At 42.7% G+C, this 17,357-nt stretch overlaps 2 protein-coding genes and 1 non-coding gene across 3 annotated transcripts in view; 1 reads left to right on the top strand and 2 right to left on the bottom strand.

Annotated features, from left to right (window-relative positions):
• LOC109377653 (zinc finger protein 665-like) overlaps positions 1-2,284 on the bottom strand; it is a 21,697-nt gene extending 19,413 nt beyond the window's left edge. Inside the window, exon 1 of the mRNA XM_019634071.1 lies at positions 2,140-2,284. Within this exon, the coding sequence (XP_019489616.1) occupies positions 2,140-2,284 (145 nt within the window). The remainder of the gene's footprint in view (positions 1-2,139) is intronic.
• A 225-nt stretch (positions 2,285-2,509) lies between these two features.
• LOC109377649 (zinc finger protein 813-like) overlaps positions 2,510-17,357 on the bottom strand; it is a 17,906-nt gene continuing 3,058 nt past the window's right edge. Inside the window, exons 3-5 of the mRNA XM_019634068.1 lie at positions 10,576-10,951; positions 7,779-7,866; positions 2,510-2,853 (exon numbers count right to left, since the gene is read on the bottom strand). Coding sequence (XP_019489613.1) covers positions 2,836-2,853; positions 7,779-7,866; positions 10,576-10,951 — 482 coding nt within the window. The 3' untranslated portion in view covers positions 2,510-2,835. The remainder of the gene's footprint in view (positions 2,854-7,778; positions 7,867-10,575; positions 10,952-17,357) is intronic.
• On the top strand, positions 4,306-4,378 carry TRNAM-CAU (transfer RNA methionine (anticodon CAU)). The gene has a single exon. It is a non-coding gene; the product is annotated as a tRNA-Met (tRNA).

Here is a 17,357-nt window from a genome sequence, read left to right as displayed (position 1 = left end):
CCGCCCCTCTCGTGTCCCATTTGCCCTTGCCACGCTGGACGTGACAGACTCCCACATGGGATGGTGGACTACGCCCCACCCCTGCAACTAGATTGAAAGCGGCAACTGGACTTAAAGCTGACGGGTCCTGGAAAAACACAATGTTCCCCTTCCCCAATTCCCTAACACTGTTCCCCTCCCCAATTCCCCAAGAAAAAAATCTTAAAAAAAAGTGTACCATAAATTATCCTCTATCATGACAAAGCTCTGTGTTGCACATTGCTTCTGGTATACGGCAATTTCCGTCAAATAAAAACATTACGATGTGTCCTCATCCACGTTATTCACCGGATCTGACACTGTGATTTCTGGCTCTTCCCCAAAGTCAAAATGATTCAGGACATCGAGGCAGTCACGACAATGCAACTAAAGACACTCACAAAAGAGGACTTCCAAAACTGCTTCAGAAAGTGGCAAGAACGATGGGAAAAGTGTGTTCAAAGCGAGGGGGAGTATTCTGAGGGGGATTAATAGCAGTATGTCCTTTACTGTCATACATTTTTTTTTTAATAGTAAAGTTTTTTGTTTTTTTTCAAAGATTTTTACTGGGGAATTGGGGGATGGGATCAGCGCTGGGGAGTTGGGGGAAGGAGAACAGACAAGTTGCTGTCCTTTTGTTCTTCAGTCTAGTTGTGGAGGACGTTGCTTCACTGGCCCAAGTTGGCACCCTCATTGCGCTCTTCCCAGCAGAGGCAGATCAGTCGCCGGCTTCTGGACGGCTGCTCACTGCGGCTGCTGGCCGCTCACGCTGGCTGCTGGCTACACACGGTAGCCCATGGCAACCCACTGCCACAGGGGCTGCAGCCTACGCCATCGCCGGCGACTCACACAGCCCAGCTCCAGGTTGAGCTGTTGTTCAGCATCTTAGCTGTGGAGGGCAGTGTCACTGGCCTTCATACACGGGATCTGAACCGGGGCCCTCTGGCGTCCCAAGCCAGCTCTTAACCAACGTGCCACTCAGCCGGCCCCAAAATTTTGTTTATTTAAGCATTCACTGTATTGTTTTATTATACCTCGTACATTCCAACTGGTTTGGGATTTTTGCTATTTTTCACCTCACTCTTCACAGTCCAGGGCTCTTTGCCTTCCACCAAAATGGAGTTAATAATCAGATCAGATAGACATTCCTAATCTTAAGAAAGGAATGTGGGGCCGGCTGAGTGGCGCATTGGTTAAGAACTGGCTTGGGACGCCAGAGGGCCCTGGTTCAGATCCCATATATGAGGGCCAGTGACACTGTTCTCTACAGCTAAGATGCTGAACAACAGCTCAACCTGGAGCTGGGCTGCCGTGAGTTGTTGGCGACGGCGTTGGCTGCAGCCCCTGCTGCAGTGGGCTGCCATGGGCTACCGTGTGTAGCCAGCAGCCAGTGTGAGTGGCCAACAACTGCCATGAGCGGCCGTCCAGAAGCCGGCGACTGATCTGCCTCACCTGGGAAAAGCACAATGATGGTGCCAACTAGGGCCAGTGAAGCAATGTCCTCCACAACTAGACTGAAGAATTAAAGGACAGCAACTTATCTGTTCCCCTTTCCCCAATCCCCCAGCGCTGTTCCCATCCGCCAATACCCCAATAAAAAAAAAAACTAAAAAAAAAAAGAAAAAAAGAAAGGAATGTGAAGTGCAGTGGCTTTTCCAGACACCCTGCTGTTTCTTCAGCTGAGAAAGGAGGACATTACAGATGGGTCTAGAAAAGTATTTCACAAATCCATCCATTACTTGCCTCCTTCTATGCATAGGGACCAGTGTAATATGTAGATACCCAGCTCTCTTTCAGGAACTACTGAACCAGAAGCACAGGGAGAGAAATCAGAACACTGGGTATTTTTAAATATGCCATAGGGATTTATAAATACTTAAGCTCTGGAACATTCCCAATGTATCATGAAATGGGCCATCATTTGACAAAAAAGCAAGTTTAAAGTCCTGATCCAAATAATAATGAAGCTATTAATTTCTGAGTAAACAGGGGTTTGATCTCAGTCAAGAGAACTCTAGATTTTGACTGAAGTCAAACCATAAGCGCTCCCAAGAGGCGCACAAGGAAAAATGTAACAATATCCAAGGCAGATCCCAACTTCTGGAGGGAAGTTATCCTCACCCAGGGAGAGCAGGTTCCTGTAGTTCTCCAACATCACGTCCATGTACAGTTTCCGCTGAGCTGGGTCCAGGCACTCCCACTCCTCCTCAGAGAACTCTATGAACACATCCTTGAACGTCAACCGTCCCTGAAATGAAAAACACATTTCACCAAAGGAGCCACGAAGAGAATTTTTAACTCCACACAATATAAGGAGAGAGGTATAAGAATTGATGTGGTTGAAGTGTGTTTTTTCTGATAGATACACGTAAAGGAATTTGGAACAAGTTGTGTATCTCTAATTTTAATTTCTCATGATTTTCCTTAAGAAATTATGATATCCTTCAAATCAATGTGGATATCTTACTTCTGTGCATAATACATGAATTATACAAATAAAAATTCAATACCCAGTTGTCTATGCACAAGTGTTAGATGTTATGTTCTACCCATTGAGTGATATTCAGTGTCTAGCATGATTGGTATCTTCAGAGATGTCAAAGTTCACAGTGCCATTAAAGAAAGGTCAGAAAAATTTCCTCTGAGTTCACAAGAAACAAACATCTGTTTCCCCTTAGAACTCTCCCACTTTGGGAGAGTTTCCCAAACACTGTTAATGGCATGGCTTCCTCTCTCCCTTTCTGAGCTCTTACCTCTGTTGGCACCTTTGACACATTCCAACTGATTTGGGCTTTTTGCTATTTTTCACCTCACCCTTCACAGTCCAGGGTTTGCCTTCCTCCAAAATAGAGATAATAATCAGATCAGACAGAAAGGTCAAACTGTAATGATAACAGCAATAGCAATGAGTAAAATTTTTTTTTTAATTTTAGATTTTATTGCAGAATTGGAGAAGGGGAACAGTGTTGGGGAATTGGGGAGGGGGACCAGCCGAGTTTTGTTTTTCAATCTTAGTTATCGAGGGTGCCAGTCACCATGGGGCTGCCTATCAGAAGCTCATGGCCTCTAAGCTCAAGGTGCTGTGTTCAATCTTAGTTACGGGTGGGCATAGCCACCATCCCATGCGGGAGTTGAACCAGCAGCCTTGTTGTTAAGAGTGCACGCTCTCGGGCCGGCCAAGTGGCGCACTGGTTAGGAGTTGGCTTGGGATGCCAGCTCTAAGCAGCAGGGCCTTGGTTTGGATCCCACATATGAGGGCCAGTGACAATGCACCCTCTACAGCTAAGACAGTGAACAACAGCTCAACCTGGAGCTGGGCTGCTGTGAGGTGATGGTGTAGGCTGCAGTGGGGCTGGCAGGCAGCGGGTGTGAGCTTTCGTGAGCTGCCATGAGCTGCCATCCAATGGCTGGTGAGGGACTGCCTCACCTGGGAAGAGCGCAATGATAATACCAACATGAGCCAGTTAAGTGACATCCTCCACAACTAGATTGAAGAACAAAAGGACAGCAACTTGTCTGTTCCCTTTCCCTGATTCCCCAACACTGTTCCCCTCCCCCAATTCCCCAATAAAATCTTAAAAAAAAAAAAGAGTGCACGCTCTTATCTACTGAGCCATCCAGGTGGCAGCTCAGCTCAAGGTGCCGAGTTCAGCCTTAGTTGCAGTCAGGCGTAGCCCACCATCAAACAGGCAACCTTGTTGTTAGGAGCACGTGCTCTCACTAGCTGAGCCATCCTGTCACCTGTTGGCAGCTTAGAGGCAGCTCAGCTCAGGCGCAGCATCACTGGCCCATATGGGAATCGACCCAGTGGCCCTGTTTCTCAGAGCTCTCGCTCTTAAGCTAACTCTTAACCAACACGCCACTCGGCCGGCCCAGTAGCACAGTTTTAATTATGGATACAACCATCAAACAGGAGATAAGAAGGATACACAGGACTTGAACAACACTATAGACGAATCAGACCTAACACATATATGGAATACTCCACCCAACAACAGCAGAAAACACATTCTTCTCAAGCACATTGGAATATTCTCTATTATAGACGTTAGGCCACAAAAAAAATCTTAACAATTTTTTAAAAATTGAAATCATAAAAAGCATTCTTCTCTAACTATAATGAAATGAAACTAGGAAGAAGTGGCAGAACAAAAACAGAAAAATCCACAAAATGTGGAAATTAAACAAATATTTTTATACAATCAGTAGGTCAAAAAAGAAATCACAAAGGAATTTTTATAATGTCTGGGTATAACTGAAAATACGAAACATCAAAATGTATGGCACGGCCGGTTAGCTTAGTTGGTTGAGCGCAGTGCTCATAACACCAAGGTTGCAGGTTCAATCCCTGCATCGGCCACTGAGCTGTGCCCTCCACAACTAAATTGAAACAACTACTTGACTTTGAACTGATGGGTCCTGGAAAACACACTATTCAAAAAAAAAAAAGTATGGGATGCAGTGAAAGCAGCACTAACATGAACATTTACTGTGGTATACGCTTACATTTAAAAAAAGCAAAGAGGCCGGCCTAGTGACTCAGTTGGTTAAGAGCTCGCTCAAGAGTGCAAGCTCTGAGCAACAGCGGTTCGAGTCCCAGCCCGAGCTGAGCTGAGCTGCCAACATGTGGCAGGATGGCTCAGCTAAAAAAAAAACAAAAACAAAAAGCAAAGAGCTCAAATAAGAACTATATTTTATACCTCAAGGTAATTGAAAAATAAGAAAAAAGTAAATCCAAATTTGCCTGAAGGAAATAAATAGAAATATCAGAACAGAGATAAATGAAACAGGAAAAAAAATCAGCAAAAGAGTTGGTTTTTTGAAAAATTAACAAATTGACAAACTCTTAGGTAGACTAAGAAAATAAGACGATTTCACAACTAAAATCAGAAATATAAGAGGGGACATTACAACTGATGTCACAGAAAACTTTTAATAGGGTAAAAATAAGTATGAACATCAAAATTACAAGTAAAAAAAAATTATGTAACTTAGAAAACATGGATAAATTTCCAGAAACATACAACCTTCTAAGAGCTAATCATTAAGAATTAAAAAATGTAAATGGAATTAAAACTACCGAAATGCAAGCAGTAATTAAATACTTCCAACAAAGAGGCCAGCCGAGTGGCTCATTTGGTTAAGAGCTTGCTCAAGAGTTTGAGCTCTGAGCAACAGTGGTTTGATTCCGGCCCGAGCTGAGCAGCCGCTGAGCTGTTGGCAGGATGGCTCAGCTTAAAAAACAAAAACAAAAACAAAAACAAAAACAAAGAAAAACTCAGGACAAGGTGGTTTCACTGCAGAAGTCTCCCAAACATTTATGGAAGAATACAACACTAATCCTGCTAAAAATATTCCAAAGAACTTAAGAGGGAACACTTGCAAACTCATTCTATGGCTCCTGCATGATTCTATACCAAACCTAGAGAAACACACAAGAAATCTACACACCAATACCCCTCATCAACATTAATGAAAAACCTCTTAACAAAATACTAGCAAACCAAATTCACCAGCACAGTAAAATAATTATATATCATCATCAAACAGAATTTATTCCTGTTAAGCAAGGATAAATAAACATACAAAAATTATTCAATGCAATATACTACATTAATAGAATGAAGGAAAAAAACATGATCATCTCAATTGATGTAGAAAAATCTTTTGACAAAATTCAACATTTCAAGATAAAAACACTCAATAAACTGGGCATAGTAAACTACTTCAACACAATAAAAGCCATATATGAAAAGCACACAGCTGGGCTGGCTGAGTGGCTCAGTTGGTTAAGAGTTGGCTTGGGAAGGCGAGCTCTGAGCAGCAGGGCTGCCGGTTTGGTTCCCACATGAACCACTGACACTGCACCCTCTACAGCTAAGATGGTGAACAACAGCTCAATCTGGAGATGGGCTGCCATGAGTGGCAGGCGACAGTGTAGGCTGCAGTGGGCTGCCGTGAGCGGCAGGCAGCCGGTGTGAGCCACCGTTGAGTGTCCGTCCAATGGCCGGCGACCGACTGCCTCAGCTGGGAAGAGCACAATGATAATAACGACATGGGCCAGTGAAAAGACGTCCTCCACAACTAGACTGAAGAACAAAAGGACAGCAACTTGTCTGTTCCCCTCCCCTAATTCCCCAATAAAATCTCTAAAAAACAAAAAAGAAAAGAAAAGCACACAGCTGACATCACATTCAATGGTGAAAAACTGAAAGTTTTCCTCTATGTTCAGGAAGGAGGCAAAGATGCACTCTCTCCAAACTATTATTATTCAACGAAGTACTGCAAGTCCTAGGCATAGTGATTAGACAAGAAAAAGAAAAAAAAAGTCATCTCAATTGGAAAAGAAGAGAAATTATCTTTTTTTGCAGATGTTAAGATCTTATATGTACAAAACCATAAAGATCCTCAAGAAAGCTGTTACCAAAAAAAAAAAAAACAATTTTAGAAAATTTGCAGGATTCAAAATCTACACACAAAAATCAGATGCATTTCTACACACTGACAAGGAATAATTGGAAAAAGGAAAGTAAGAAAACAATGCTATTTACCATAGCATCAAAAAGGGTGAAATACTTAGGAATAAACTTTGGAAAGGAGGTGGAAGACTTCTACACTGAAAACTAGAAAACATTGCTAAAAAAAAAAAAATCAAAGATACAAATAAATAGTAAATATCTTGTACTCATGCATTGGAAGACTTAATATTGTTAAAAAGTTGATAAAGTGTTCTATAGATTCAATGCAATCCCTATCAAAATCCCAAAGGCAATTTCTGCAGAAATAGGAAAAAAACCACGCTAAAACACATATGGAACGTCAAGCGACTCCAAGTAGACAAAACACTCTTGAAAAAGAAGAAAGTTGAAATCTCACAAAGCAAGAGTAATCAGGTTGGTGTGATCCTGGCATTAATCCAGATCCATAAACCCATGGAACAAAGAGAAAGTTTAGAAATAAAACCCCTGCGTATATGCCAAATGATTTTTGACAATGACACTAAGACTACACAAGGGGAAAGGACAGCTTCTTCAACAAATGGTGCTGGAAAAATTGGATATCTACATGCAAAAGAATGAAGCCAGAACCTTAACCACATCAAACATAAAGCCTTCTTTGTGTCAAAAGATACAATCCACAGAGTGAAAATGCAACCTCTGAGAAAGGGATGTGATAAAAATGATTTAAAGAATCGCCAGCTGTCAGACATTTCGGTTGATTTCATATTTTAAAATTGATGACAGAATAAAATAGCCTCAGTCACTGATGCCTGTTCGTGAACTTTCCAGTCCATTGACCATTATTAAGATTTTGAAGTTAGTGACTAGTCACTCATTTAGTTTCAGATGTATTACAAAAACAATCAGAAAGATTTCTACTTATTGGTCCCTTTTCCAGAACTTATCAGGTATTTGTATGTATCAATACATGACTTCCATGTGCATCTTTTTATCCTGGTTGACAGGGAGGTGACAGATGTGGCCCCTAAATAACCCCTGTTGCCCAAATACACAGTTGCCACAGGGCCCACACTCCATCTCCAATCCAAGGGCATGAAGCCCTGACCAGGATGAGGCCCAGTGGAGCCTCATCACAAGTTCGATGTCACCAGGTCCCATGGGATGAGAGGGACTGAAGGAAGGCCCAGGTTGAATGAACAAACAAGTGTCAGGCAGAATATTGCAGGTCAGAAGATCAGCAAGTCAAAGAAGAGCATTTCAGGAAGGACAGACACAACTATCAACCGAGAATATGACTACCTGAGAAACAGCCATTCCTGACCCCTCTTTCTTTCCTCTGCCTCCTCTGCAGGGCTTCTTCCTCAGGCAAGAGTCTTTAGAAGTCAATCTGGAAAGTTAAAAAGAGACTGTTTGTCAACGTATCAACCACACACAGGGGAGACCCACAGGGGAGACCTCGGCATGCGGAAAACACAGTGTCTGCTGCCCCTGCCACAGGAGGGATTCACAGACAGTAAGCTCCTACTCAGAAGCCAACAAGTGAGTTTTCCGCCTGTTTCTTCAGAACACGCTCCCCTCCTGGTGGAGCCCTCACATACACTGCCGCAGTGGGGACCTCGGCTGACTCCACACTCCTTTAGGTCACTGCCCGGATCAAACCCCATGCAGAGCTGACCCCCACTCACCCTCACCCCAGACCTCAACCCTCAGAAATGGAGGACACAGAGCCTCGCTGCTCACTGATGGATACAGATTAGAATCACCTGAAGCACTTTAAATATCATGGAGGCTGGCCCCACCCCAATATTTGAATGAGACTTTCTGGTCAGGGGGCACAAGGGATGTCACTGCAAAATGCCTCAGCAATCTAATGTGAAGCGGGATTCAGGACCACCTCCCACCTGCTTGTTCTTTTCCACTTTCACTGAGGCATAATCGACAAATACAAGTTGTGTATATTTAGGGAGAACAACATGGCCACTTGAAATAATTATCACAGTCAATTTAATTAACACATCCCTCAAATCACAGTTACCATTTTTGTGTCTGTGTGGTCAGAACACTTTGGGTTTCTCTCTCAGCACATTTCAAGTATGCAACACAGTGTGATTAACTATAGCCACTATGCTGTATATTAGATAACCAGAACTGATTCATTTTACAACTGAAAGTGTGTACTTTGTGACCAATCTCTCCCCATTTTACCACCTCCCAGCCCCTGGTAAACACCACTCTCCTCTCTGGTTCTGAGTCTGACTTTTCTAGATTCCACATACAGCAAGATCATACAATATTTGTCTTTCTCTGCCTGGCTTACTTCACTTAAAAAAATATTCTCCAGGTTCAACCATGTTGTCGTAAATGGCAGGATTTCCTTCATTTTTATTTATTTTATTTTTTATCTTTTTATTGGGGAATTGGGGGGATGGGAACAGTGCTGGGGAACTGAGGGAAGGGGAACAGACAAGTTGCTGCATTTTGGTCTTCAGTCTAGTTGTGGATTCCTTCATTTTTATGAATGAGTAATAATTCATCATAGATAGATAGATAGACCTCCTTTTCTTTACCCATTCATGTGTCAAAAGTCATTTAGGCTTTTTTCCACATCTTGGCTGTTGTGAATAACGCAGTAATGCTCGGGGAGTGCAGATATCTCTTCAAAATATGTTTCATTTCCTTTGGGTACATACCCAGATGTGGATCCCCCCCTTTCATCACTACTATTCGTATCCCTCTCTCCTTTTCTATATCTGTATCTTTTTCTTGTTTTCTATTCTGCTCATTTTGTCCCCCTCTCCTGTTTTTCCCCTTCTCTCACACGTGCCCTCCCCCACTAACTTCTATCCCCTTGTTGCTCTTTCTCCCCAACTTTTCTGATCATCTCCAATCTTGATGTATATCACCACTTTCTTCCCCCATTTTGGCTCCCTCTCTGTTGTTACATTCCTTCTTCTCTGTCACACTCCCTTCCTCCCCCATCTATGGCATCCTCAGGTGCCTAGACTTCTTTCCTGCCATTTCTTCCTGTTCTGATGACCCTTTCTCCTATTTCCAGTAACAGGTACCATGTGGCTCTGTGGCCCATAAATCCAATTCTTTTAACCTGTTGTCCCACTGTGTCCGAAGTGCCTCACTATTGTTGCCCCAGCTCCTACCACCTACCAAAGGCCCCTCTCCTGTTTGCTCATCTTCATGTTCTTGGAGATCCTGCTTTTCTCTAAACTTCTATTTTCTCCCCCTGCTACTTTCACAGCTTATTCTCTTCCACTCTTACTGTCTCTTTGCAAATCCTCACTCATTCTTTACATTGCCATCTGTTCTCCCTCATTCTTCTCTTTTCAGTTTACCGATTTCTTTCTCAGTCGCTGTTTTCTGACCCCCTGGCCTGCACATTCAGGAGTGGGATGGAATACGATGCTTGTAAGCTTTTACCTTGAAACTTTTAAAGCTACTAACCCGAAATAGGCAGGAAACAATGCTGCTGCACAAGACAGAAAGACACTCGAGCCTCCACGAAAAGCACATTTTCCACAGGGGTGGAATTTGGGATGGAAGAATATCGGGTGCCATAAATCAGGCCCAGGTCACCTTCCCCAAAGCGGGGTCAGGGGAAGGGTGACTACGAAGGGAAGGCCTGGGGAACAGAAGGATCGGCCTGAGGACGCCTGCAGATGCGGCGGGGAGCGGGGGGAGTCTCCAGAAACCCAGGGCCAGGAAGAGGATGCGGCCTCTCCTGGGGCGGGGTGACCGGCGCAACCCAGAGGGGCCTAGAGGGCGAGGTTGGAGGCCGCGAATCCACCTGCCAACGGGTTTTAACGGCGCAGGCGGAACAGAGAGGTCGGCAAAGGGATTTAGGAAAGAACGAGTCGAAACGCTGTGTCTACGTGGATCAAAGACAGAAAAGCCGAGTGTAGGGAGCAGCCTCAGAGCCATTTTAAACCCAAAGGGAAGGGCTCCGGGCCTGACACAGCGACGTGTGAATTTACTTGGGGGAGAGGGGCGGATGCGAGGATTTTAAGATCCGCGGCAACCCCAGACGCCAGTACTGAGATGGGGGACGCGAGCCCATATTGAAAATAGAAAGCCGGACACTTACTTCCCACACTGCGCCCTGCGGTCTGCCTTCTCCGCTTCCGGGTCTGTGGGGAACTGCGCGCGCCGAGAGAAGAGGCGGGGCGGCTTGGGGGCGGGGCCTGTACCGAGGGCGACCCTTAGGGGACGGGACGTGGAGAGAGGTCGGTCCTGCGCAAGGGGCCGCGCGGGGGCGGCGAGATAATGTCCCGGCGGCGGAGCCGGGCGGGGCCTGCTAGCTCCTCCATGTATCTCCCAAGGTGTTTCTTCCGGGTTTAGAAATCCTGCTGTGTTTCTCGTCTCGTTCAACTGCCTATTGTTGCTTCCTGCCTTTTTAAAATTACTAGCTGTAACAGTTTTAAGGTAAAAACTTGCAGTTGTGTGGCTGCTTATGTTGTCAACTAAGGTGTTTTACTCAGATGTAAAAGGTTTAAATGAAAAGCTGTATTTCCCTGCGGGTTGCACCTAAATCCTGTGGATGAGGCTGAAGCAACTCAGCGGAAGCTGGGATCCGCAGTGAGGGGGGTTGGGGGGGGTAGGGTCCGCTGATTGGGTCCAGGGACACTTCTGCAATTAGAATTAATTTAAGCAGTTTAAACAAGTGGAATTTGTGTAGGGATTACAAACTAGAATGTGAAATAGAAAATTCTTATACCGGGTGGCATAGGCCATTTCATACTGACACCCAAGAGAACAGCATTTCTGTTTTTATCCCAATTCACGCCTGAGGCCAAGACTCAGCACTTTGCAGTACCAGAGACTTTCATGGGGACATGACCTGGGGTATGAGGTGTGGAGGACTATGCCAGGTGATAATTTAGGTCACTAAACATTGCTTTAAAAAAGAAAGAACTTTTTAAAAATTGTTGTAAATTGCATTGTTTTCTTATAATTCTTATTCTATTTCACACTTGAGATAAGTTACTTTCAAATACCTTTCAGATATACTTGTTCAAATCATAATGAAGCAGGATTTTTGATGTGTGTACGCCAGGATCGTGGTCTCCAGCACTGAAGAATGGAGACACGGACCAGAGAGAGAAAGCTTGCAGCTGAGGATAGTTTATTAGAGCAGAAAGAGTTACAGCTCTCAAAGTGAGAGGGGGGCACCGGAAACTGAAATGCCCGCTAGTTAGAGCAAAGGATTTGTTTTTATACCTTTTGTATGTCTGGGAAGAAGGGCTGGCTAGCTCCTTTTGGCACTATGATCAGATTTATGCAGCCTGGAGGGGGCTTTTGTCCAAACAGCCTGGTTGTCTCAGAGCTTAATTGGTGCTTTAGCTCCGCAAGGTGTGTTATCTCCAGGCTGGGCTCTCAAGGCCAAGACTGAGGCTTGTCCCAGAGCATAATTGATGCTTCTCCTTTGGCAGGAAAGTTATCTTAAAGCTGGGACTTTCAAGGCTGCAGCTGAGGCTTTGAAGATATCTTTATTTTCTGCTCATTTTACCAGGGAATTCCTAACTTTTTTGTTATAGGCTTGAAAAAAAGCTTTTCCTCCTCCCCCACCTGAGTTTGTCACTCTGGCGGGTCCTGTGACTTAAACCTATCTGTCAGCTATTAAAATTATTTCCTTGTCTCTGTTATGGTTTTCACCCTGATTTCCTCTACTGTGGCAATTTCCCTGACTGTCTATAATTTTTCCTATCTCAATAATATACTTAAGTCAATAATATCTGAATTGAATGTAATTTCTAATTCACTATCTGTTCATTCTGAGAGTAATTAGAAAGTTTATTTTAAAACGAATGCATTTAGCTCTTCTAATTTTTCTATTTCTGAATGTTCTGTCAGGTGTGGATAACAAAATCTGTAAAACACATAGTTTTTCAGAAGACATTGGGATCCATTTTCACCTAAAAATCATCAATTTTGCAATATTTCTCTGGGCATTTAGTAGGGAGTTATATTGTCTTCAATATGAACCCTAAAGGAAGTAAAAGTAGGTGATCCAATAACAAACAACATCATGTCTACCCTCAATATTTTTATGGCAACATCCCTTAGTTAATATCAACTATGTATAAAGTATATTTATTCACATTCCGATGTGTGGAAGGTTTCGTCCATAGAGAAATGGCAATCAACTGAAATATTATGTTTAGATAGGGAAGTTAATATATTTAACATATTTTCAGGTAAAAATGAGAAGAAAGTGCTGGTATCACCCAAAGATGAATACAAGAAGATACATTAGGACATTTCTAAAATATGCAGTGAATGGGATGGGTTTTGGAGATCTTTAGAAGGTAGGTTATTTTGTTTTATGCAGTATTCCTAACTAGCCGTTTTGGTAAGAAAGAAGTTTTAGCATTGACTTTCATGATTCCAAGCAAGGAAATGAGTTGATAATGCAACTTTCCGTTGAACACAGAACAGTAGAGGAGAGGCTGATTGTAGACAAAAGTTATCAATCCGTTTTTTTGTTGTTGTTTTTTAAGATTTCATTGGGGTATTGGGAGAGGGGAACAGCCAAGTTGTCCTTCAATGTTCGCTATGGAGGGCGCAGCAAGGTCCAGTTGCGCTGCTCAGTTCAAGGTGCTGTGTTCAATTAGCTGCGGCTGGGCATACCCACCATCCCATGCAGGAGTCGAACCAGCAGCCTCATTGTTAAGAGCGCACGCTGTATCCACTGAGCCATCTGGGCAGCAGCTCAGCTCAAGGTGCCAAGTTCAGTCTTAGTTTCAGGTGGGCGTAGCCCACCATTCAAACCAGCAGCCTTGTTGTTAGGAGCACGTGCTCTCACCAGCTGAGCCATTCTGCCACCTGTTGGCAGCTCAGCAGCAGCTCAGCTAGGGCACAGCATCACAGGCCCATGTGGGAATTGAACCGGTGACCCTGTTGCTCAGAGCTTGCACTCTTGGGCAAGCTCTTAACCAACTGAGCCACTTGGCTGGCCCTCAATCCATTTTGTTATGGGGAGTTTTGTTGCTTGTACAGTTTTCAGAGCAGCAAAATGGGCATATTCACAAGAATAATAGAAGGATGCACTCTCAGTCACAGGAATATTTTGATATATATCTCTTTGTAATATAATTATGAAACAGATGCAAATTATTAATGATTCAAAAATGTGTAAACACAGGAACTAGTGTCACCTGTGTATATGTTTTAAACCTGTGCTGGAAAAATAAAGACTATCAATTTTTGAACCCAGATGGAACAACTGAAATATTTACCACTGTCAAATGTAGTAAGGAGAGATTTTATTCAAAGAGTTATTACAATAGAATGTTCCAACCACAAAATCTGCAAATGTTGCAAAAGTCAGACAGAAAAGAGCTTTTCTTCTCTACTGAGGGGTAAACAGTTTTTGAAAAATCCCCATATGTGGGAGTAGAGGAGCCTGTGGTATGACCTACTGTTTATCAGGGAATGTTTTACTCTTAATTAAGTCACCTACTCTTGGGAGCAGATGTGGCAGTGGTGTTGTTCTGAATTACAGTGGTTAACAGTGTTACTACATTCAGGGCCTTGGGAGTGGTAGGTTTCTGTAAAGTTTTATTAAGTCATGTTACCAAGCATTGTTCCCATTGATCAGTCAGGACGACCAATGTGGTAGTCAAAAGAATGGGAATTTGGAAGGTCTGCATTGGTCTTTTTTTAGGTAAACAAAGGGCCTGTCACAAGTCTTACTGAAATAAATGGGAAAGGATTGTTCTTTTTTTTTTTTTTTTAAGATTTCTTATTGGGGGGCCGGCCGAGTGGTGCGATGGTTAAGAACTGGCTTGGGACGCCAGTTCGGATCCCACATATGAGGGCCAGTGACACTGCCCTCTACAGCTAAGATACTGAACAACAGCTCAACCTGGAGCTGGGGTGCCATGATTCGCCGGCGACAGCATAGGCTGCAGCCCCTGTGGCAGTGGGTTGCCATGGGCTACCGTATGTAGCCAGCAGCCAGTGTGAGCGGCCAGCAGCCGCAGTGAGCGGCTGTCCAGAAACCGGCAACTGATCTTCCTCGCCTGGGAAGAGCACAATGATGGTGCCAACTTGGGCCAGTGAAGCAACATCCTCCACAACTAGACTGAAGAACAAAAGGACAGCAACTTGTCTGTTCCCCTTCCCCCAATTCCCCAGCACTGTTCCCATCCCCCCAATTCCCCAATTAAAAAAAAAATTTCTTATTGGGGTATTGGAGGAGTGGAACAGCATTGGGGGATCGGGGAAGGGGAACAGACAAGTTGCTGTCCTTTTGTTCTTAAGTCTAGTTGTGAAGGATGTAGCTTCACTGGCCCATGTTGGTATTATCCTTGCGCTCTTCCTGGGTGAGGCAGTCGCTCGCGGGCCATTGGACGGCCGCTCATGGTGGCTCATGAAAGCTCATGCCCACTGCCGGCCAGCCCCTCTGCCGCCTACCTGTCGCCGGCGACTCATGGTGGCCCAGCTCCAGGTCGAGCTGTTGTTCACCATCTTAGCTGTAGAGGGCGCAGCGTCAGTGACCCTCATGTGGGATCCGAACCAGGGCCCTGCTTCTCAGAGCTGGCGTCCCAAGCCAACTCTTAACCAACACGCCACTCGGTCAGCCCAGGAAGGATAGTTCTTTATGGACACCTGGGTGGCTTCTTCCTTTTGGCTATTGTGAATAATGTTGCTATGAACATGGGTGTACAAATATCTCTTTGAGTCTCTCTTTTTAGTTCTTTGGGGTATACACCCAGAAGTGATATTTTTGGATATGTTAATTCTATGTTTAACTTTTTGAGGACGCCCCCCTCCCCAACTAAGCTATTTGCCATATTAGCTGCACCATTTTACATTCCAACCAACAGTGAACAAGGTTTACAATTTTTCCACATCTTTGTAGACTCTTTGTTTTCTGATTTTTTGATAGTAGCCATCCTAATGGGTGTGAGGTGGTATCTCATTGTAAGATATTTTTAAAGAGTTCAGAGGACAGCTAGGAAATATGGCAAGTAAAATAAAATCCAACCAGGTATTGGGATATTCAGAGGCTGAAATATTCTGTATTAAGTGATCATCTCAGTTAGCTTGAGGAAAGACAGGAGTCAAGTGTGCACTCCCATGTTCTCTACTTGAGGAAATATATATATGGTAACACCATCACCATTTCCAGAACAGCAGAGGATGAGGGTGGGGGTGAATGACCAGAGTCTTTTGCTTATGCGCATTTTTCCTTAAGAAAAATACAAAGAATCAATACAATAGAATCAAAAAGGGAAAAACGGACAATTCCTCAATCACATAGATAGATTAGGATACAGTCCTATTTGTGATTGCTAGATTTAACGATCCAAAAAATTTTAATGAGTTTTAATAGATGGACAATATATTATACCAAAATATATATAGAAAGGACATTTGTTCAGCACCACTTGGTAGACCACAAAGTTTTAAAAACTAAAATATTTTGTAACAATACAATGTTTATCATCCATCAAATAATCATATTTGGAAAACTGTACATTCAGAAATTTAAAAATAGTAAAAACCTGAAAGACAATCACTGTTTGTTTTGATACTTAGAATTTATGTATATGAAAAGATAAGGAAGCTCTTGTATCAAACTTGTGGCATTTATTTAATGAAAAAGTATTCACAGTTAACAAGATAGCTGCAAATTCAAATATTAGAAGATTGCTGGACAGGCCAAGTCCTGCAGATCCAATTCAAGAATTTAAAAAAATATATAGTATAAATCCAACAAAAGGCACAAATGAAAATTATATTGAATATAATAAAAAGTAGAATAAAACTAAAGTGATATTGAAATGGATATAGTAGCCAAATCTTTTGAAATACTGATTTTAAAATGTGCAAAGACACATATGAATCCTAATAATAGTAGATAAGACTATTGATAGAGATTTCAAAACCTATAGAGATTATTATGAACATCTTTATCTTATTTAATTTTAAATTGAGAAGGAAAGAATAATTTCCACAAATACGTAACAGATTACTAAAACTTAAGAAGAATTAGAAATCAGAAAAACATAAATAACTTGAAAGCTGAAATATCCATCGACACTCCCTGATTACAGGAAACTTCCCCACTTTTTCAAGGTATTGGCAGTTCTTCTCATTTACAAACTTTTTTCAATACAGAAGAAAAGATACAAAAATATCTACTATTACTAGTATATTGCTCATATTAAGACATAAAAAGAAAGCAGTTTGACTCCTGAAGTTTGATGCACAATGAATCATTAAAATATATAACATGACTGAGATTTTATTCAAATAATGCCTGATATTTTAATATGCTGTGGTGTGATGAGAGCCTCTATCTCCGTTATTCTAATAGCTTCAGCAAAGCACTTGAAACATTTCAACACTCAGTTATATTTAAAATAGAAATCTGTGCTCAGCACTTAGAATCTGGAGGAAAGTTAATCTAATCTGTAGTATCCATCAACAATGAATATAGACCTTTAGGTTGATGATTATAAGTTAGGAGCACTTCTGTTAAGGTCAGGAATAAATTGAGAATTGACCCCTGTATATCACCACTTCTCCTTAGGAATATGTAGCAAGTCAGTCAGAAGTACTGGAAGCCCAGGACTGAGGACTAACATCTGAAGTGGGGGCAGTGTTGTGGGACTGAGTCTTTAATCTTTGGGATCTGTAGTTGATCCAAGTAGTTGGCTTCAGAATTGAACTGAATTGTAGGACGCCCAGTTGGTATCCGGAGAGCTGGAGAATTGGTTGGTGTCAGAAGTGTGAGTGAAACAGCTCACCCTATCATCATTAAAAATGATCGTAATGTGTTGGCAGCTAAATATAGATGAACAGAGGGAGGCAGAAAGATATGGCTAACAGTGGTTCTGAGGGATTTTTTTTTTTTTT

This window comes from Hipposideros armiger, unplaced genomic scaffold (genome assembly GCF_001890085.2).
Source record: "Hipposideros armiger isolate ML-2016 unplaced genomic scaffold, ASM189008v1 scaffold_1488, whole genome shotgun sequence".
Classification (NCBI taxonomy): domain Eukaryota; kingdom Metazoa; phylum Chordata; class Mammalia; order Chiroptera; family Hipposideridae; genus Hipposideros; species Hipposideros armiger.
Note: the sequence above shows the minus strand (reverse complement) of the source record. Positions and strands in the feature narration are given on the sequence as shown.